Source organism: Falco rusticolus, chromosome 3 (genome assembly GCF_015220075.1).
Source record: "Falco rusticolus isolate bFalRus1 chromosome 3, bFalRus1.pri, whole genome shotgun sequence".
NCBI classification, from domain to species: Eukaryota; Metazoa; Chordata; class Aves; order Falconiformes; family Falconidae; genus Falco; species Falco rusticolus.
Genome location: NC_051189.1, coordinates 46846035 through 46868100, shown reverse-complemented (window position 1 = coordinate 46868100; position 22066 = coordinate 46846035). Strand labels below are relative to the sequence as shown.

Below are 22066 nucleotides of genomic sequence, written 5' to 3'. Positions count from 1 at the left end.
TGCTCCCTTTTTCAACAAAATGAAGTAGGTAACTCGCACCCCAAATATTTAACAATAAACCTTACTAGTCAGTATTTATGACATATTGTGGAATCTTATTGCAGTGCCTGCGAAGGCCTCCTGCAGCACTGATTACAACTATGAAAACTCACTTGATTATGTGACTTTTATCTTTTACTCCACTGTTGTCTAAATTATTTTTCCTTTAATTCACTCCTTTGGGGGCTTTGATCCTTCCACCCCTATTCAGACACTCAGCAATAAGAGCTTCTCGAGGGTACTACGTGCTGTTCAAAACCACTGAAGGTTCAGCAGGGCAGGCCATGTATAATTTCATTTAGTTCACACACAATGCAAAACTTCAGAAGCCTATTCCAGTTGTCAATTTTATTCAAATTCATTTTATCAAAAAAAAAAGTGTCTTCTATACATTTTTTATATATAGTAATAAATATGAAAGGCCTATACAAATATGAACACTTAAAGAGTACCAATACTGCCCTTCATTTTTTATACTCATCTTTCAATACTTACAGGGACAAAACTGCATCAAACAGCCAACATTATTAAAATAAATTTTACAAAATCTCAGATCGCACTTGTCTGTTGTTGTCTAACAGAGCCTTTTAGACTGAGTTTTCTTTTACATATATGCAACCTCAACACAAAATATGTTCAGCTGCCTTTGAGAATTTCATTATATAAAGTAATACACATTTTCCTCAAGATGGCCAGTAAAAACAAAGTCATACTTAAGTTATACTCTGATGCTGGAATTTGGCATTATCACTTTTAATGACATACTGTGTTAACACAATATTTTTAAAAACGTTCTGATAAATTAAAAGAATACAATTGTGCCTTCAAATAAAACCCAAGTCATTTAAAGAACTTCAGAATGGTCATTTGCTTTTACATAACATAATTCTTCCTCAAGCTTTAAAAAATTTAATTCAACATCACATAAAATCCTTTTGATATAAAGTAACATCATGAAGTAAGCAAGCTTTTTGCAAACCATAATTTATAGACTCCTTCCCATAAAGTGGTATTTTTCTAACACAGGGCATCATCCACATGCACTTATATAGTTTCACTAGTATAAAGCAAAGCACGTGCTTAAATAGTGGGAGGAATGGATACTAAACTGAATACAAGTGAACTTTCAAAAGTTGGCAGGGGGGCTGTTGTTTTTGTTTTTTCTTTTAAGGAAAGGTCAAACCCCAACAATATTGAAAGGAGACAATGTAATATGGCAAAAAACTCTTTTGTCTTAAGGAATTTGTCCTCATCCCAAAACTGAAGAGTACCCAGATGTTAACTTAAGAACTGGAGATTAAACTTGCTGGTAATCAGACAGAATATTTCAAATATTTCCTGTTTGGACAATAAAAGCATAGGCTTTAGTTCAGAAAAAGTATAATTTACTGTAAGTGCACAAAAGCTCAAGCCTGCAATTCTTTCCTGTTCATTCAATTGTTTTCACTTAAGAAAAATATATAGGATTTGCCTCTCAACCCTGATTTAATAACTTATGTAAATATCTGTGTTTAAAGAATATGCATGTTTAACAGTTTATATATATAACAGTTTGCATATACTAGACTCAAAGGGTATTTGGGAATGTATATCCTGTTTTTCAAAAGAACTACTACTCTTAAAAGGAATTTTGTGCTAATTCTTTCTTTCCTTCAAAAGAAAGCTTTATAAGCTCATGTTACTAAACAGTAGTCTCATTTCCATTTCTTAAAGTTTAAATGCTTGGCTCATACTTCCAAAGGAGAATTTGCAGATTCACTGAGAAGTATACAGGACAGCTCTCTACCCAAGGCCCGATATCCAATGTGGCTCGGCTTGGAACAGCACCTGTGCTGTAGGGTTCTCGTTCACTGCATCGGAGTGGTTTCCAGTAACAAATTTATTTGGTTCACTGCAGTTCTCTAATCCACTCTCACCCCTCCAAACTCTTTCTGAGCTCACCCAGTAAAACTAAACACTTTCCACCATAGGTTTTGTGGTTCTACAGACCATAGAAAGTTGACTGTTTTCCAACAGCACTAGAGTGACAACCTGAAGAAAGATTTTATAAATGCTGTATGGCATTAATCTGGCCTGCGAAACCTAGTTACAGTGATTATGATCAAGACAGTAAGACTCTAGCTCTTCAGCAGGTCTAACATTCAGGTTAAAGAGCAACCTGGAGGGAGGGAGTAGGGGAACGACACACAAAAAAAAACAAACCAAAACAAAAAAAAGACAAGAGACCACATACATAAAGAGTCACAGCGCTGCCATTAAAAAAAAACCAAAACACACACACACACAACCACCAACCACTTTCAAGGTAGGAATGCATTTATCACAAACTAAACTTTGCTCCATTATAAATGATTTGAAGTTTGGGTTCCTGAGCTTGATACTGGATAGGAGGAAGGGGAAGGGAGTGTCTTGTATCTTCAATTATACAGCAGTATCATTAGGGCAGAATTTAAAACCTATTATTAGAAGAATGAATAAGTTACAAATATAACTAAGAATATTATACCTAAATAGTATTTTATTCAGAAGACCTTAATCTTCTTTCTTTTGTGTTTGAAATCGTTCCATTAAAGCCCTAAATATATTTCCTGGTATTTTCTGATGTTTTTCTATTAGAGCTTGGAGTGCTGCTTTTGTCTGTAAGGAAAGAGAAAAGTTTTTTGTCAGATTAAGTCATCTTTATATTGTTCATACATTAACACAATTTCTAAGCTCTTTTTTTATCCTGTCAAATGTCACAAACTACTGCAAGTTCCAAACACTATTTTTCCATATTTAAGCCCACAAGATGTGTTTGCGGAATCACTGCCAAGAAACAGACCAACAAACTATCTTTTATCCCTGGTAGCTGTGCTTACAAGCTCTGTCAGTGATACGCAATAGTAAAATGACAATGGAGTAAATTAATGAAGAGACCTAGATCTATAAAACATGTCAGCACCTGTGTGCTGTACTACAACTCAGGCACTTCTGCCTATGCCCAGGTTTGCATCTGTAACACTTCCAGTATGCAAGAACATTGCTTCTACACCTGCTTATTAGCAGCACAGGAAACACAATTTGTGTCTCAGCACATTTGGCTTCTACAAAGTAGCTATCCCTGCACCCAAGTCCTCTGAAGGAACTGGTCCTGTAAAGCATATGCTTAAACCACACCTACAATAACTGCATGTGACAGCAGTGTTTACTTTCAGTCCAAAACATAGCAGGCCAAGAAGGTAATAGCAGCTATTCTAATTAGATAAAAGCTCTACGGGGAACATTCAAAACCAGGGCAACATCCAAAAGCTATGGTGAGTACATGCTGTAACCTTCCTAATCTGCCTAGAGAAGCACAGACTGCTGAATTCTTAAGGCTAGAGACAGAACAGAGAACTATTTGTCTTTGTAAACCAGTGGTCAGCAAGGAGAAAACTGATTCTTGGTACAAGCTCCCACTGTTTTTATGAAGTATATGATCAATTGTTAAGTCCTAGGCAAAGGTTCCTGCCCACATCTCTTTATAGATCAGGTCCTAAGTGTCTCTACAGATCTAAAATTTCCATTAGGTCAAAAATTGGTGCTTAATTTTCTTCGACACATAATGGGAAAACGCATACTGTGCCATAGCCTGAAACATGAGATACAAGTTCAAAATCACTAACCAGAAGCCTAAGGGATTCACAATCTAGGTGCCTTATCTAGCAGAATTTGCACTTAAGTCAGAAACAAGCGAGGGTTGGCATAAAGGTAAAGATGCCAAATCATGTTTTAAAGTCGTTTAAGCATACATTCTCTCCTGAAAGCAAACAGTTCTGAAGTCCTGTCATACTGAACTCCCAGAAGAAACAATCAGTTTTCCATAACCAGGGCATAAAATAATGGAGATAAACATTTTAAGATGTCATTTTGCAGAGATCTAATCACAGAGTAATCAGATGAGGTGAGACACCTGCATGGTCAAGAAGAAAAATCTCTTTCTCTCAAAGTTTTCTGAATGCTAAAAGTTACCATCTGTGGACCTTTAAAAAATGGCCATTTCAGCCCCCTCCGTCTGACTGCTCCATCACTTAACTGTTCTAAGTCTGTGCACTGTGAAATCTATTAATAAACTGAATGAACATGAGAACCTGACAATCTTTTCTATAAGCCACCTAAATCTGAACTAGGGGAATGTTCAAAAGTTAATTTTGTTGGGTGAGAAGTTGGAGGAAATAGAAATGGAAACACACTATACAGCGAAATGGTTTACCTTAATTTTTTTATTGTATTGAATTTCAACAGTTTATGAACACAGGTTTGCTCTATTTGACAGACTTCAGCAGTATGTTTCTGAAAAGGCCAAGAATCAGAACATTTTCTCTGGGTGAAGTACTTAAGTCTTTATCAACTCAGAGCAGTCTTATCTGACTGAACTTCTCCAGTCCCTAAAGTTGTTTCTTGAAGCAAATATAGGGTGCAGTATTGACTTTAAAAGGCCTAGAACATCTGCAAGGCGTGGTAATAAAGATAGCATTTAAGAAGGGCGTTCAGAGTTAGGCTAGTCCAAAGCTTACCATGATTCCACCAACTTCTGTAACTAGCTCCAAGGCAGAAATTACTTGACAAGAATATTCCAGTGTTTTCTGTCACAACAGTCAATATTTTAAATATGTATATGCATATCTATCTTACCTTTGCAGTGAGTTCTTCAGCAGTTATATTTGGTTCATACGGAATGGGCTCTCCAATAAATGTACGAAGCTTGACTGGAAATCCACCGTACAGAGGAACTATTGGCAATCTAATACGTTCATATAGTGACCTAAGTATTTCTAATGTGAAAAGATTTAGGGGAAAGGAGGAAAGCAGGAGAAGGAAAAGGAAGGGTGAGGAGGAGAGGGGGGAAAAAAAAAAAAAAAAAAAAAGAGGAGAGACGCTGATTATTCTGTAAAGTTTTTTTCCCCAGTATATCTTAAAACTGAAACTGGCTTGTCAAGTAATCCAGCCCCTGACCCAGATTCTCAAAGAGTGTGTCATCTCAAGTGCTAGTCTACCCTTGACTTTCATTTCCTAAAAGCTGTGTTAATGCTAACATCAGACTTGTTTCCACCCTAACTTGGTGTGAAATCTCTCCTCCAAAGACTAGCTGCAAAGAGAAGGAAGAAAAGGAAAAAAATCCAGGAGCTACCTCTCTGGAGAAGGGAATGCTACACAATACAGGTTACAGTCCAGCTAATTTTACAGGTTAGCATAAAAAAAACAGTATTGGAAGACTGTTCTGTTCAGTCCCACTGAGGTCTACAGGATCTAAAACAGTCTTATCTGCCTAGCCTAAAGGCCGGTCATGCTAAAACATTGGATTGCTCTTTCAGATCACAGACCGGTTGCAGTGAAACAACATGAAAAGAGAGAAAAAACAGGTATTTTGATCAGCTGTAAGAGGACACATTATCTTCCCCACATGCCACCTTCTAAGAATCTAGCCCAAATACACTCAGAACAGATTCCTTGCAGAATGGGTACTAATATTTTGTGTCTCAATTTTAGACAAGGAATTCCATTAACTGAAATGTTGGCATAAGAAAATCCTTACTGTCCAAGATGTGGAATTTTCTATACATGACCTATAAGAATAAAGAATATTCCAAACCCACTGAAACTAGAGTAACACCTCCAGTGATCAACAGAACTCAATTCCTGTAGCACCTCTGCTAGAATACAAGTAGCATGAACAATATGGGCTTCAATTTCTGCTTGGTTGAGAAGATCCTCCTGAACACAGCGACAATTAATTGCTGTATATTTTTGTATAACTTGACGAATGTGTGAATTATTCTGCACGTCTACATCTGATGCCTTGGCTTTTAATTAGAGGAGGACAGAAGTGCTTTGCCCTGCAGTCCTCTGATGCAGATGATGCCATACTTGAGGCAGAACATGTGGTGGGGAGGAGACTGTTCAGGCCCTTTCTGCTAGATGGAAAATATAAAAAACCAGGGGGTTAACACTAGCAGATCAGCAGAGATGTGGGCATCTAAACATCCCGCAAGTGGACCCTTCATATACCCATCTATTTGTGTGCTAGCTAGAAGACCCATAGAGATGAGAAAAGAGAGCAGGCAAATGACGGGGTTTATAAGGACCTGTGGTTTAGTGCTGAATACTAAACCAACTACAGATAAAATATATTTCAAACCATCTGAAGTTTAAGTGCAGGTAGAGGTGTAAGCACAGAGCTTTAGGAGGACATTTAAAGAAATTATGTGTCAGTCGCAAAACCCTATTTGCTTTGCTTCTTAACAGACAGCAGAAAACCTGGAGTTGAGGAAAAAAGTGCTGTAAATCTATTTGCCTTTTTCTGGCTTTTTTTTTTCCCTCTCTTCTACTGCTTCTGTGAAAGGCACACTTATGTGGAGGGTAACTTAGATAAGCCAATACCACATCTAATGCTGACATTAAACCTTAATAACATCTCTGAACTCTACGGGACAGCAAACCTCCAGAAACAAGGCTGTGTCAAATCTCAGATTTATATGGGGATTATTTCTACAGAGATAGGCTAAACATATATGGAAAAATAAACTACAGAAAAATAGAAAATATCTTACTTATTCCTCCTAATGTCCTAACGCCTTCTCGAACATTTTGTGTAAACATAGGAATGATGGGCTAGGAGGGAAAAAACATAATTAAGAATTTAATGAAGATACCACTATCTAAAAATTTCTACCTCAAACCCAACAAGCAAATCAATTTCAGAAGTGCTTCTCAGACAAGAACATACAGAGAGCAAAACAAGTATTCTTTAGTTCTTCCGCAATCTTCTGCCGTGAGGTTTCCCGCTCGAGAATACCATGAGATTTCAGTGAGTTACTGTTTCAGCAAGTCCATTTTCTCAAAGCAGTCCAAGATTTCAGAACCTGTGGAGCATTTAGGCCTCCCCTTGTCTAGCAGTGTTTGCACAGTTGTGACTTAAGTGGTTAAAACTCTTACCTAATTTTTAGCTATGCTCACAGGGAAGAATTCACAGGATTGGGATTCTAAACTTGTCTGATTCATCTCTGCTATGTTAATTGTATTGCTTCACACATCATGTGTCATATTTCATACATGTCCACGGTTTGTTTCTGCTGATGAATATTTGGAATGGTTGCATATTTCAAGTTTTTATTGCTGTTTTTGAACTTGCAATTTAAGATTTACAAGATTTACAAGAACCGGGAGGGGGCTGACTACTACCTGAAATTTTTTTATCATCTTATAGTATGCACTCACTGTGTATAGCATCATCAGAAATACAGAACTGTTTATGGGATTTTCAAACATTCAGATTCTTTCAAACTTTTTTTCAAAAAAGCATGGAGATGAGCTAGTAAATGAAACTTTTAAAACAGGTTGGGTTGTTTGGTTTTGGGGTTGTTTGTTGGGGTTTTGTTGGGTTTTTTTGGGGGGGGAGGCGGGGTGGTCTCTAAATAAACCAATATAACTGTAGAGAATAGAAAGAAGTGCAGTTACCTAAACCGAATGGTAACAAACTTCTTTATGCTAGAACCATCTTATTTGGAACATCCTACTTTTGACATAGAGGTAGAGATTTTTGTATGTACCAAGTTGGTTTATATCACAAAAATTTTGGCAAACAAATCACTGAAAAGAGACAACTCCAAGCTGAAGGTCCCAGTTTTAAGACACATTTTTCTGATGTTTTAATTTCCATGAGGAGTTATGTTCATGATTAAAGGTGAATTAAAGTTCATCTTCAATCTAAATATTTTCCCCACTTTCAGCCTGCCTCCAACACTATTCCTATTCTACTGCAACTCTCAGGTGTTTTTTAGGGGGAGATAAAGCTGCAAGACCTTTGCGAGTGCATAAAGGGAACTGAACACACATTCAGTAAAATAACTAGTACAACCATAGTTGAATCCCAAGGATGGTCTTTCGTGTGGTATTATAATACATTAGTAAAATGTAAATCTGTTGAAAATAGCCTGTTTGAACAATGTTATTTTTCTCCTGAGAAAAGTGACACACACTTAAAATTGGGTCTTAAAAGTATTCTATTTCTGTGTAAAATCCAGAAATTTTATCTTTGACAGTACCTAACTATAAAACCCTTGGTGTGAGACTTCCTTTCAGATTAGATATATGCAGACCTACAGACATATGCACACATCTTTCAAGTACCAATATAGAATGAGAAGGACTCTGAAACGCTTATTAAAATAGGTATAATTCAACTATTCATACACTTATGTGCCTTTCACAACTGGTCCCATATGAATAAGTATCTGCCTGCTGATCAAGTGCAATGCTACATATTAGAATTGAAGAGACAGCTCACACTAGCGAACAGCATCTGCTACCACTGCTGCATGCCCTAGACATCCCTTACTACCATAAAATGCCACTACAGGATGTAGCGCCAGTGAATCCATACTGTGCTGGGTCACGGTATACTTCAGTGACAGGGGAAACAAATGTTCATGTTGCTTTCCAACCATTCTGGTCAGGGGTTACACCATCACAATCCTGACCAGGTACATGTAAAAGAGCATAGGCTTGTAATGTAGAAACCGTCCTGGACCTCACCTCTCATTCCTTTAAACTCTGGATTTCCTGACGACACTATTCTTAGCTGACTCCAAAGCCACCTTATCAAAAGCGACAAGAGACTTGAAATGTAGTTATGAGAGCAAATAGACCATACTCACGCTACTCAGCAATGTCACACCAAATATATGATAATCCAAACAGCTTTCCCTAGAAGAAAGTACTAGTAAGTCAGCATTCCTTGCTTCTCTTCTGTGATCTGTCATACTTACCACTTTTGCATCAATGGCCACTTGAGCAAAGCCCTTCCGATTACCCCAGATTATAGTATACATTTCATCACTAAAGAGTGCTTCCCGAACTCCACCTGGGGCAATAGCTATCAGATAGCCCTTCTTCAGAGCACTGACACATTCTTCTTTTGGTCCATGCATAACTCCATGTACATCAAGTAATATTTTAAAACCTGTAGGGTAAGAAAATATTAATTCAGAAAATGTTAATTCATACTACCATTGAGTACAGATTTCCAATACAGAACACAACAGCTAAAATTTATTTTATATAATAACCTGTAACCCAAAATCAAAGATGATTGTAGAGGGACTGAAGCATTAAGTCCTACGTATAAATTTTGGTCTAAAAAGTTGAAGATTTAGGGGTTTCAGTGGCTTTTTATCACAGTAAAGTCAGGTGCTATCTCACAATCAGAACGAAATTGGAAAAAGCTGGCAAGCACTATGCCATCTTTCACATGCCCCTTCAAAGGAGTTGTTAAGTTGGCTGCAGGGCACTGGCTCCTTGCCCAAGCTCTACTTTTCAAATGTAGCACAGTCCTAATAAAGTGCAACAAGAGAAAATACCAGTAAATTGTTGTGGGTTTTTGTTTTGTTAACTTCGGCAAACAAAAAGTAGTCTGTGCACAAGGAGAATGACAAAGAAAATGCAGCATTCTGTGTTACACATCACTGCAGGAACTGACTCCCTGGTTCAGTCTGTAAGTACCCTGATGGCCTTTCACACACAAAGGTATCTGGCAAGCCTGGATTGGGTATATTCATCTTAGGTTAAGATTTTTCATTTACTGAAGCTTTTAACTGTAAAGTTATATAAACTCCTTATATCATCTTAAATTTGAAATGTCATACTGACACTGCTCTTCAAGAAACGGCAGAACATCAAAAGTTTGCTTACAAGCATCAAATGGGTGCATACCTAATCAATTTAGACAACTAGCGTAATGTGAAAGAACACAACTAGCATAAACCTCTGTTTGCAGGAAATCAATCATGTCTGCTTGGTTCAATAAATTTTAAATACAGTATTTATGAGTACTGCATACCAAAAAGGGGAACTTTAAATGACTAAACAGTATGGGAAAGATACTTCTCTTTCTTGAAGTTTCCCAACAACCTTATCAGCCACAGACAAGGACACAGAACAGATCTAGTTGAGTTTGCCCCTCAGTAACAGATTTTCATTTCTTAACCTCAGGTTAACAAATGAATAGCTGTTACTACGATCACATATTTGTTACATACACACACACAGACAGAAGTCCAATACAGTTAAGACAGAGATCTGTCTTCTCTTACAGCCTGCATAAAGTAAGGGCTTGGGAAGGAGACCATGGGGCAGCATAGCATTAGTTTATACTTAACTAAACTCTGATCTCTAACCAGTCTTTGTAGTTTGTGTGAATATAATTACTCCTGATTTATATCTATACACAACTGGGATCTGTCTGAAAGCATAACAACCGAACACAAGCTGTATTGCACCTGTCTCATATTCTGCTGTGCCTGCCTCGCAGACTGCTGATGACACTAGCAGTTTTCATCTACTAGCATTTGCAAAGAAATAGTGTTTTCCTAAAGTAATTTAATTTCTCTCAGGTGCTTTGTATGTGGGATCTTCAATAGCTGGTTTTTACATTTTACATTCCCAAACTAAAGTTCTCTGGAATGTACGTAGTAGGAAGCTGCCTGTCTCCAAGTCCCCTTCTGTCAGTGAGTTCAGGAAAGAGACAAAACAGTCCTAAGAAGGGTTGACCCGAGCAGGAAAAGAGACTCCAATGAAGCAGAAGCTGTGAAGATGGTTTTCCTTTCTGCATTGGACACACTGGGAACGGGGGGAGGCTGATAGAGCAACACCATGAGTCCATCCACTGCATAGGTCGGAAAAAAAAGAACAGAATATAGACAGAATACAGGCAAAAAATTGTAATACAAAATAGTGGTGTGGGGGGGTTTCAAGTCTTCACAAAATTTCTCAGGTTTATTTCCCCCTTGGCTTTTAGCATAAGCCTTATATCCTTAGCTGTACCTTATAGCCCAGCCAGCAGATCATATGTTACTAGCAATACCTCTGCTCCAGTAGCAAAGAGGAAAAACGTGGCTCCATTAGAGCAGCAGAGTGGAGTGGCCCTGAAGGGGCAGAGAGGGTATTCTGAACCCAAGGCAAAGGTCATTGAGGAGTCAGAAGAAACACTGGGGTCATACCTGGCTGTTGCATGAAAGTGACCAAGAATTTATTTTTCCACTTTGAAACAACAAAACAACTCTCAAAGTTATCTAAATACAGTTTTTCAGCCTTCCAGAGCATGAAGGGATGCCAATCTGTCCAAATACCAAGAAGTCTAAACTTAATTTTATTCCACAGTTCAACCTGGACTTGCCCCAGCATACTCTGCTCCTATTGTCTACAACATTGTGTCCACACCAATGTTTGAAAACCCTTTGGAGAGTGCCCAGTAATGCATTTAACACTTATCTCAAAGTGCACTATATACATTTCTCTAGCTTAGCCCCAGCGACTGTAACAACATAGGTGCTGTCAGCTACCTGGTAGCAAGATGGTAAGGATGTCACCATTTTTCTATGACTGATCATAACGACTACAGAGAGAGAAGAATCATTTTGACCGTTGAATCCAACCTTCCACAACTGTAGGTAACCATGCATGTATTATCTGCAGAACATCTAGTCCACAAGACACTTTGCAACACCTTGTATATTTAACAGGCAAGAAGCCACAGCTCCTTTGCTCTGGGACTTTATAGGAGAGGGATTGTCTTAGACCCCTAAAACAGCAGGCAGCCTTTTGAAGAGGGATGACTCTAGGAGGCAAACATGGCCTATGCTATAGGAAAGGGTGATGGAGAAGAACACAAGCAAAAGCACAGTCCTCACTGCACTCTTTAGGAAACTATTTTCTCTTAACCGTTGAGAAATCGAAGTATTCCTGAGCATTACACAGCTAAGGATCTAGAAGAACCAGAAACAACTGAAATGTTTTTTTTTTCCCCTATCATTAACCTCCAGTTTCTAAAAGAAAAAGGGGGAAAAAAGAAGCCACAGGACCATATCTCATATCCTTCTGCTCCAAAATGCAAGCAACAGAAGCATACATAGTATAAATATAGTACAAACGGAGACAATGAAATAATTTCCTTTTGCATCGACATGAAAGAAAGATGCATTAGGCTACGTTCAATAGCAATCTTCAGATATCTGTATGTCTCCTGTTAGGTTAGATTCCCTTCCATAAGTTATCAAGCTGTATCTTTCAACACTAAGCAGTAAGGAGAGGCACGTTTGACTCCTTGAGGCTCACACATCTCTTAAGAGGCACAGCAACATTTTACAAGCACACACCAGTTAAATGCAGTTAATTCAGGACAGCAGTGCCCCATGCAGAGGATGCAATCAGATCATGTACTGGCAATTGCATACTGGCATGGACCTGAGATTCAGATTCATAGGTCAAGCCATTCCTCACAGCTATTCATAGTAGATTCAATAATCATAAAAACAGAAGGATCATTAAATCATTTAATCCAAGTGTGTCTAACAGCCCACAGACTCCCGAAGCCCACCCCTCCACACCCACCATTTCTCCTCCATTGAGCAAAATAACTTTTGGTTAACTAAAACATCTCCTGAAAAGGCATCCAATTTAAGCTGAAGATTTAATCAAGATCAGGCAGTCTTAGTACTAGGATGAAATTTTGGCAGTCTTCCTGGTTTGATTCACAAGAGAAGCAGCATCTATTTGGGTTGCCCATCACAGGTTATTGTGCAGATTTCAAAACACAACCCAGAACATTATCTGGGCTCTTTGAGCTCATCTTCCCTGAATACCCTTAATTCATTCACAGAACCAGAGATTTATATGGTTGGAAGGGACCTCTGAAGGTAATGTAGTCCAGCCTCCCACTGAAAGCAGGTCTAAATAGATCAGGCTGTTCAGGGCCTCACCCACTGGAGTTTTGAAAGTCTCCAGGGATGGAGATTCCCCAACTTGTCTAAGCAATGTGTTCAAGTGTCTGATCACCCTCGTGGTAAAATACTTTTCCACACATCTAATCAAGATTTCCTGTGTTGAAACTTGTCTCTGTCACTTCTCATTCTACTGCTGTGCACCTGTGAGAAGTCCGACTCCCTCTTCTCTGCACCCTCCCATTAGGTTGCTGAAGACAGCAGTAATATCTTCCCCCACCCCTACCTGGTACAGACCAAACAAATCCAGTTCTCTCAGCCTCTCCTCATACATCGCATGCTCCAGCTCCCCATCATCCACTGAACACTCTAATGTGTCAATGTCTGTCTTGTACTGTAAAGTCCCAAACCAGACACCATATTGCAAGATGTGCTTGCACAGGTGCCAAGCCGTGGGGGGAAAAAAAAAAAAAAAAAATCTCTTCACTCAACCTGCTGTCTACACTCATGCTAAAAAAAGCTCAGCATGCAGTTCATCATCTTTGCTGCAAGGGCACGATGCTGACTCACGCTCAACTTGTTGCCCATTAGAACGCCAAAGTCCTTTCCTGCAAAGCCACCTTCTACCCAGGGTACTGTCGTATGGGATTGCTCCATCCCAGATGCACAACTTCACATTTGCTTTTGCTGAACTTCATGGTGTTCTGACAGCTGTGTTCCTATGGCAAAATTTTTATTAATTACACCATTTCAAAAAAATAATTAAGAGTTCTCAAACTGATTGTTTATAATGAAGTATGTTACCTGGTAATCTAAAGACGAAGTGATCCGCTACTACATGGCAGTATCTCTTCCTTTCTATAAGAAGTCTAGCCGTGAAATAGACATAGTCAGCAGGAGTAGCTCCATGATAAAACACAATAAGCCCTGGTCCTTCAGGAATATTTTCAGCACCATGAAGCTCATAACCTGTTAGGAGTTAAAGGCATAACAGATGTCAAAGTTTAATACAATTCTATCCCAAAGAAACTAACTCACAGCAAATTGGTGAACAAACTGATAGCTATTGAGAAGTGGTAAGAGCAAAGTGACAGCTAAAAAGTCAAGAGGTGACTTGCAGCATTTACTAAGTGGCTTTCACAGGGCAAGTTTCATTTAAAGCAGAAGAGCCACATTTAAAGAAAAAACAACAAAAAAACCCTGAAAACAAAGCACCCGGTCTGACTGTCTTGAACTATATACTTCTTCCCTATTTTTTCAGTTCACTCTCTTCAAGGCTGTAGAGTCCTCTGAATCAATCTTTCAAGAGAAATCACAATTAAGAATTGGATAGGAGTCATGAAAAAAAATCTATTTCGAGCTATTATTTACCTTTCAAAGTTCATTGCCACCAGTAACTTTTAGATTTGACGTGACAGCATCCATTTACAGATCTCCTTTTACTTCAGGGTATGAAGCTTATTTTTGTTATTTCTCTGATTTATACTTGCTATATTTTTTCCATCACTAATTACTAAAAGTATTTGGGGCTTTGTAAGCTTAATTGCAAGATACATAGACACACACAAGTTTCTTACTGAACTTATATTTCTAATTAAGTTAACAGTGCAGAATATATTCAGTTAAAAAATATCAAAATGTGTCAGTATAGAACATATTCAGTTAATATTGAGCAGTATTGTTACAGTATCTTGTTTATGTTGTTTGGGGTTTTTTAAATAAACAAAAAACCTCAAACCCTTTCACTTCTTCCAAAGTTAATCAGGTCTGCAATTCCCATTCCATTAATTTTTAATTCTGAAGGTACTCTTGGTTCTTCTCACTCTATTTTATTACCCATACCTGTAGAGTCACAACATATTGCAAGCCTATCATCTGTATGATACCAACTGACTACTGTGCTCCACACCAGCCAGTCATAACCAGAATGATGCCTACATCTAACATTTGCATAATACATGTAAAGTTACAGGCATCACACACCAGTTTGGGGTTTTGGTTTAGGGGTTTTTTGTTGTGGCACTGATTTGGGGGTTTGTGGGTTTTTTTCCAGTGCTGTGATTTCAAGATGAAGATTTCTTCCTATGACATATTGATAATCAAGTGGGGAAAAAATAATTGCAAAACATTTCATTCTTTAGCAAGAGAAGTTTATAGAGAAGATGAGAGCAGCTGGCAGGGCAGAAAAGTCACAACTGTCAACAAGGGGCAGGATAAGAATCTTTTCTGCACAAATAAAAAGTTAGATCTTACAAAAAGAAAAAGTTACTACAGATGAAAAGAGCCAAGATCTTAAAAAAATCATTTTCTTATGAAAAAAAGTAAATAGCTTTTTATTGTGAAGTGAGCATTTTAAGCTCTTTGATGTAGCTGTTGATTTTGATCTAGTATACTTTCCTAGATTTGAAAGTTACATCTTAGTCTTACAAAGCCTATCTGATACAGTCGCTGCACCATCTGGTTATCAATGCCTTGAAAACTTGCTTCCCTTTCACTAGAGAACAAATAGAGATGATTTTCAAGAAGGATTTGTTCTTTATGTAAATTGCTCTTAAACATCTCTTTTTCCTTTAAATGCATCTAGACTGAATGGTTCTGAAAGAGGCTTAGGATTTCCTTAGAAAGAAAAGCCAAATCATTTATTAAGTCTGTCTTTATAAAAGAAATAATAGTAGAAGGACAAGGAACAGAGCCCTTCGTTTTGACATTCTAGCAGAGAAAGTAGTTTTCAAAAACACATAGAAAGAAAATAAAGTATGGTTCCGTAACAGCTTTAGGCTCTAAAGTCAATTTGAAGTAGACAACTAGTGAGTGAACTGACACCAAGTGCTCCTTTAAGGCATCATTTGGCATTATACGTAAAAGACTGGTTAAGTGCAATTAAATTATGCTAACGTTCTGACATACTAGCTCTCAGGGAGCTGGCATTTGACTTCCAATGTTTATGTATTGACTCTGAAATAATGCAGTTAATTGATCTAATTTTTAACATAGCAAACATTTCGGGTCCTCCTGGCATGACGAAATCCAGGAGTAGTTATAAAAAGTAAAATAGAAAAAAAAAGTAAACAATTTTTAAAAATTGCATATATATTCAACTGGATGAAAGATCTCATTTGGTAGCAGCAAAGAAATAATGTGTAAGACAAAATATCTGACAACCAAAGAAGTCTGAATGGCTTTTTTTTCTCCCAAGCATCACTGGCAGTCATTGATAAAAACAGAAAAAAATGGCCTGAATTTTAGATTTCATGCAACAACAACAACAACAATATATATATTGATAATCCTGAAAGGTAAACTAGGAGTAAGAGCTTCAACAGTTTTTAACGAAAAATCAGATCTCACTTACCATGCCATATTCTTCCATGTCCATCCCATAGGGTAGCTAACATTTGTCTTGCACCATCCCAAAAATCATTGGAATAAGCTTCCTTTAGTTCATTCTTTCTTTTATAAATATGAAGAAGGAGAATGGAAGCATAGAAGAGGATGACAAGAACTCCTGGAAGCAGAAAAACTACTGCGAGTGGAAAAAGCACCCATAAAAGGTAGACTGCATAACTCAGATAATCTTCAATATGCTCCACACCAGTCCATTCTCTCAGAATGTGAGTCAGGCAGGTTAAGTAGGACACAGGTATAGGTCCTGCAGTACAGGATTCATTTCCACCTATCATCTCCTGTTTAATTAAAAAAAAAAAAAAAAAGTATGAATAAATCCTCAAAAAAGATAGACCTGTCTATCCTGTTTAATCATGCAACCTCTCCCATGCATTTTATTCATACACCATTTACCCCATATCCAAGCAGCACCTATTGGACATGTAATGGCTCATGCAGCAAAACTTTCACTTGGATTTTTCCAGTCCCTTTCTTTTGTGTAGTGGAAATGCTGACAATTTTGATTGAGAAAGATAGTGCAACTGCTTAATCTCAGGCTAAGATTTTTCTCTCACTTAAAACTGTTCAGCTTAAGCATATCTAGAACATTTCTACTGTTACCAATACCAATTTATACTGCATTTTCAATTTTCAGAAAGCTGTAGTGATTAGTCTTATTTACTGTTCTACACAGTAAGTAGTACACTCAGAACCTTCTCCCAAGCACTTCTACAACAGGGAACAGCACGATCTCAGATCCAGTGTTATAAAAAAACCTGCTGAACACTTCCACTAACCACAAGCATACAATGACTCTAGAAGAAGATGACATCAAATAAGCAAGTCTCACTCCTGCAGAGACCTTTAACTGTACCTGGAAATTTTACAGACAGTGAAGCACCAAGTCCCAGAGCACAACACAGAGGCAGCAGGAAGGACAAGGGAAAAAGATCACAGAAGTCCTCTAAAAGATTTAACTGCTCTGGCTGTAGTGTGCCTATGTATAAGAATCTCTCTTCTCCAGCACCAGCTCCTAAGAAGTTTCAGGGCTAGACCTCTCTGGGATGATATTCCAGGCTTTCTATAATTCTGGAGCAACATTTGTTTATTAGCTTTATATGATTTAAGGGCATCATGGTTTCACTTGGGATAGAGTTAATTTTCTTCTTAGTAGCTGGTGCAGTGCTGTGTTTTGGATTTGGTGTGAGAAGAGTCTTGACAACACACTGATGTTTCTAAGTGTAAACATTACCCAGCAACAACAAGTCAAGGACTTTTCAGTTTCTCAGGCCCTGCCAGCAAGAGGGCTGGAAGGGCACAAGAAACTGGGAGGGGACACAGCCAGGACAGCTGGCCCCAACTGGCCAAAGGGATATTCCATACCATATAACGTCATGCTGAGTGTATATAAGCTGGGAGATGAAGAAGGATCAGGGCGATGTTCAGCATTAATGGCGTTTGTCTTCCCAAGGAACCATTATGTATGCTGGAGGCCCGCTTTCCAGGAGATCCTGAACACCTGCCTGCCGATGGGAAGCAGCGAATGAATTCCTTGTTTTGCTTTGCTTGCATGCATGGCTTTTGCTTTACCTGTTAAACTGTCCTTATCTCAATGCACAAGCCTTCTCACTTTCGCCCTTCCGATCCTCTGCCCAGCCCACTGTGGGGGGAGAGAGTGAGCAGCTGTGTGGCGCTTAGTCGCCAGCTGGGGTTAAATCGCCACAAGGGGAAAACTTGCTATTCACTTTATCTTATAACCATGGGGCAACCTGGATGCTTGGCTATCTTCTACAGTTCTAGAACAACATTAATAATGCCTTAAGGCAAAAATGTTACCCAGTCTAGAATAAAGTTTTGGTCAAGACTTCAGGTAACTGATAGTCAAGACCAAGAAGAAAAACATGTTGCAACTATAACGTAGGCTTGTTACAGAGAAATGGATTAAGAACAACAATTTCTGAAAAAATATAAGCTTGGTGTTATGTTTTGGCTTTTTTAATAAAATGTGACTTTCAGCATGTATGACTGCAGAGTTTCTATGCCTAGATGGACATGTGTCTATCAGTCCTTTACTGTTAAAAGTGACTGAAATTCAGGAGATAATTAATACTGTCAGAACCACAGTGATAAAAACTATGAAAATCAGTCTTACTCCACATTCGCTATGATATGTTAAAACATGTACTAGAGCAGAACTCATCTCACATTTTCTGGTCTCAATTTTTTCTCCCATTCTGATAGAGCAAACGGATGTTCCTTTTCCTTCTGTTTTGAAATCTGCCTCTACCCACATTGCTCAATGTGACATCTCTTAACAAGAAGAAAGCTGATCTGGTGACAAGGACTTTGCTCCCACGATCCATGCCTGTTCCACTAGCTCAGGTTTACAACATTTTGCTCCCCAGCATGTTCCTGAAGACAATGTGACAAGCAGCTCGTTTACCTTCAGTGATATATAAGCACTTAGTGACATGCACTTCACTGATTCCATGCACACGTGTTTTGCAGTGTGAATTAGGGGGAAAGGACAGGAGAGAGTGCATGTGTGGGAGAGCAAGAGAAAGCTCCTTTTCATTCCAGTTGCCAGAGCCAAACTCCAGAACCCGTCAGGCAGCAAACACCCACAGCAATTACAAGAAACACAACTTGTGAGCCCAAGCAGGATTCAGGAGCAGCATCCAACACTACAACATTTATCAGACTGCTATGCCTGGGCTTCTCCAGTGGTTCCACCACTAGTTCCACTAGGTTCCACTTTAGTTAGTAAGCTAAAGAACAACATGGGAGTATGGGTTATGGCACAGAAACATTTTTCAAAACTGAAGAAGTGATTATATAGCTTTAAAGATTACTTAGAAGTTATACTCTCCCACCTATTATATTTTTAATTGTTTATGGCTTTCTCCAAACACAAAATCCTCCTCAAGTACATTTAAATCCTGTCCACACACGTTCAGCCTTGCAAAACATTACTTGTCCTTTTGCCTGTAGTGCTAAATGCAATACCTCAAACGCAATCGTGACAGTTTTATAAGTTCACTTGCAGATCTATGCACCAACCTGTAACAGAAATTAAAATCTGACAAATTCTTTGCTGTCAAGCACGCAGGAGACATCTAAGCACTGCCTTGTCTTAGGGACAGTCAACTCTACTCTGAATGACATTGTTTCCTCACCTTGAAGAGAATTATAGGATTATTTATATCGGAAAGACTCATTGTACAGCACTTGTCCAACCTCTTGCTAACTAGGGAGTTAGCTCAGGTTGCTCAGGGCCATGTCCAGTCCAGTTTGTAACATCTCCGTCGATGGAGATCCCACTGCTTCTCTGGGCCCCTAATTCAGTGCTTGACCACCCTCACGGTGAAAATGTTTCTCCGTTACTCTAGGTAGTATTCCCCTTACAGCAATTTGTGCCTGTTGCCTTCTGTGCCTTTGCTGAGAAGAATCTAAGCCCCCCCTCTCTATAACCACTCATTAAAAGCAGTGGTAAGATCCCCTTTTAAGCCCTCTCTGGGTTAAACATGCAGAGCTCCCTCAGCTTCTCCACAGACACCATGTGCTCCAGCCACCTAACAATGCTGGTGGTCCTTCTCTGCACCCCTTCCAGTTTGTCAGCATCTTTCTTGTACTGTACGGCTCTAAACTGGACTTGTCTCAAAAGTGCTGAAAAGCAGGTAATAAATATTTCCTCTATCTAATGGCTTTGGCCTTGCTAACATAGCCCAAAATGTAGCCAGTCATTCTCACTCATACTAGACTTACCGTCCACCAGATAAAGGCCTTCTCCAGGCCTTTACCTCCTGTAACTTTGCTCTCTGTGTAACAAGTCCAGCATTTCTTCTGATCACCCATGGTACATCCACAAAAATACTCTGTATACAAACCCAAGTGTGATTTATGTTACTGCCACACTGAACACCCTACCAAAGGCAATGAGGAAGGGAAGACAGATTCTGTCTCCATGGTCAAAAAAAAAAGCACAGGATGCTCCACAGTGAATAAAGGTCCAACATAGCTCATATATGCTACCAACAGATAACGTCATTTTGGTCTGTTCCGACTTTACAGCTGTCTACTCAACTGCTCAGAGCTGTTACAATCACAAGATAAAGCACACTGTCATCTAGAAACACCAACAATGTGACTCTGATTAGGACCTCACCCAAGCAAAGAGAGACTGTCCTGCCCTCCTTGTCAGAGGTCTTCCAACATCTATCACCATGCTAATCTAAAAACCACAATGGGGTGCAGTACTGCTAAGTCTCACCCTTAAACAATTTACAGGCCGAATCCCTCTATAACATGAGCATTACCCTTAAAGAGCTTCTTATTTTAATCAACATCACTAGCACATTTCCTGTTGTGACCAAATTAGGCATTTTTAATTTAAGTTCTAAGTTCCTAATAGAGCAGCTTACATACATTTTCACCAGATGAAAAAGATGCAATTTCTCATTAGACTTACGCTTAAGCTTAAGGTTTTATGCTGGTGGTGAAGTGGAAACAAGGCTAACACACAATTCCTTTCACTGACTTCCAGTGCGTGACCCCGAAAAGCCCTTAACTAGACCACAACAGTGGTCTTCAGCTGCAGTTAGCAGGCACTGGACTAACCGAGGACCTACTGTCATGCTAGAAGCAGCAATTATGGAAAGAGAGACAAATATGGAAAGTATGATTTCAGCACGTATATGAAAGGTGTAAGTGGAACCTCTGGAGAACATTCCAGTAGCTCCAAATGAGGAAGATACTGGAAAGCAAGAGTTATGACATGCCCTCGCCAACAGAAATACGCTGCTTTCCATCACGTTGGTCGTATTAGCAAGGCCACCACAAACACAAAAATCTTGAGGACTCTGATAACCCTGCTAATGGCTTCTGGACTGGAGAGACCCTGAAGTCAGAGGGTGGTTTGCCCTTGCTTGGAAGCCAGGCCCAGCCCAGCTCCGTGCTGCTACAGCCGCAGGACAGCAGCTCCTTCCGCAGCAGCCGGGGGCGGCGGGCGAGTTTGGCCGAGGAGGGTACAGGCCCGGGCCCGGCCCGGCCGCTCAGCTGAGCTGCACCGCACCGCGCTGCGGCCGCAGCCCCCGCCCGACAGCGGTTAGAGCCAGGCCCCAGGCCGCTGCCGAGCCCGGCCGCTGCCGATCCAGGCAAGCCGCCTCCCGCCCGCGGCCTACGGGGTGGCAGCGGGGGCCGGGGCCAGGCCCGGCCCGGCCCGGGGACCCCCCCAGCCCACTCGGCAGCGCCCGCTCACCTTCCTCTGGCGGCGGCGGCTCCGGCTCCAGCCCCGCGCCCGTGCCGGGGCCTGCTTTTACTTCTGCGCCCGCCGCCCCCGCGGAGGCCGGGTGCCCGCGGGGCGGCCAGGCTAGGGCGGCTCCCCACGGCGGGGCGGAGGCGGGAGGGCACCGTGCCGCCGGCGGGCGGGAGCGGAGAAGGCGGCGGGGGGGGGGGCCGGGACGTGCGCGGAGGGAAAGAGGACAGCGGCGGAGGGGAGGGGGGAACTCCGCGCCGCCTGGGGCGCGGGAGCCGCCCGGACCGCGTCTGGCACGCACCGCCCGACGCTTCCGGCGGGAGAGGAACGGGCGCCGCCAGGGGGCGCGCGTTGCCCGCGAGTGAGAGGGGCGGGGCGGGAGGGGCCTGGCGCGCCGGCAGGCGCAGGGCGGAGCCTCACCGGGGCGGAGCCTCACCGGGCCGGCCCGGCGCGGTCCGACCGGCCCAAACCCGCTGCTGCAGCGCTTTCCGCGGCCGCTGGCCCGCCGGGCAGCCCTTCAGCCCGGGGGTGAAGACGGGCTCCTCACAGCCACCCCGCTGCGTGCCCCCAGGCTACGGGGCCGCCCCCCGCGGCGCTGCAGCCTGGCGGCTGTGCCCCTTGTGCAGCCCCCGGGTGCCGGTCAGCGCAGCGGCCG

At 40.7% G+C, this 22066-nt stretch overlaps 1 protein-coding gene across 5 annotated transcripts in view; it reads right to left on the bottom strand.

Moving 5' to 3' along the window:
* Positions 1–21705, bottom strand: part of LOC119144487 (transmembrane protein 68) — a 28553-nt gene extending 6848 nt beyond the window's left edge. The window contains exons 1-7 of one of the 5 annotated variants that reach the window (XM_037379964.1): positions 21415–21704; positions 16126–16456; positions 13578–13742; positions 8826–9019; positions 6609–6669; positions 4693–4832; positions 2546–2676 (exon numbers count right to left, since the gene is read on the bottom strand). In XM_037379964.1, coding sequence (XP_037235861.1) covers positions 2572–2676; positions 4693–4832; positions 6609–6669; positions 8826–9019; positions 13578–13742; positions 16126–16453 — 993 coding nt within the window. In that variant the 5' untranslated portion in view covers positions 16454–16456; positions 21415–21704 and the 3' untranslated portion in view covers positions 2546–2571. Of the gene's footprint in view, positions 1–360; positions 2677–4692; positions 4833–6608; positions 6670–8825; positions 9020–13577; positions 13743–16125; positions 17378–21414 lie in introns of those variants that run through there. The other 4 variants (XM_037379966.1, XM_037379962.1, XM_037379963.1 and 1 more) reach the window with 4 other exon arrangements.
* Positions 21706–22066: the final 361 nt, after the last annotated feature.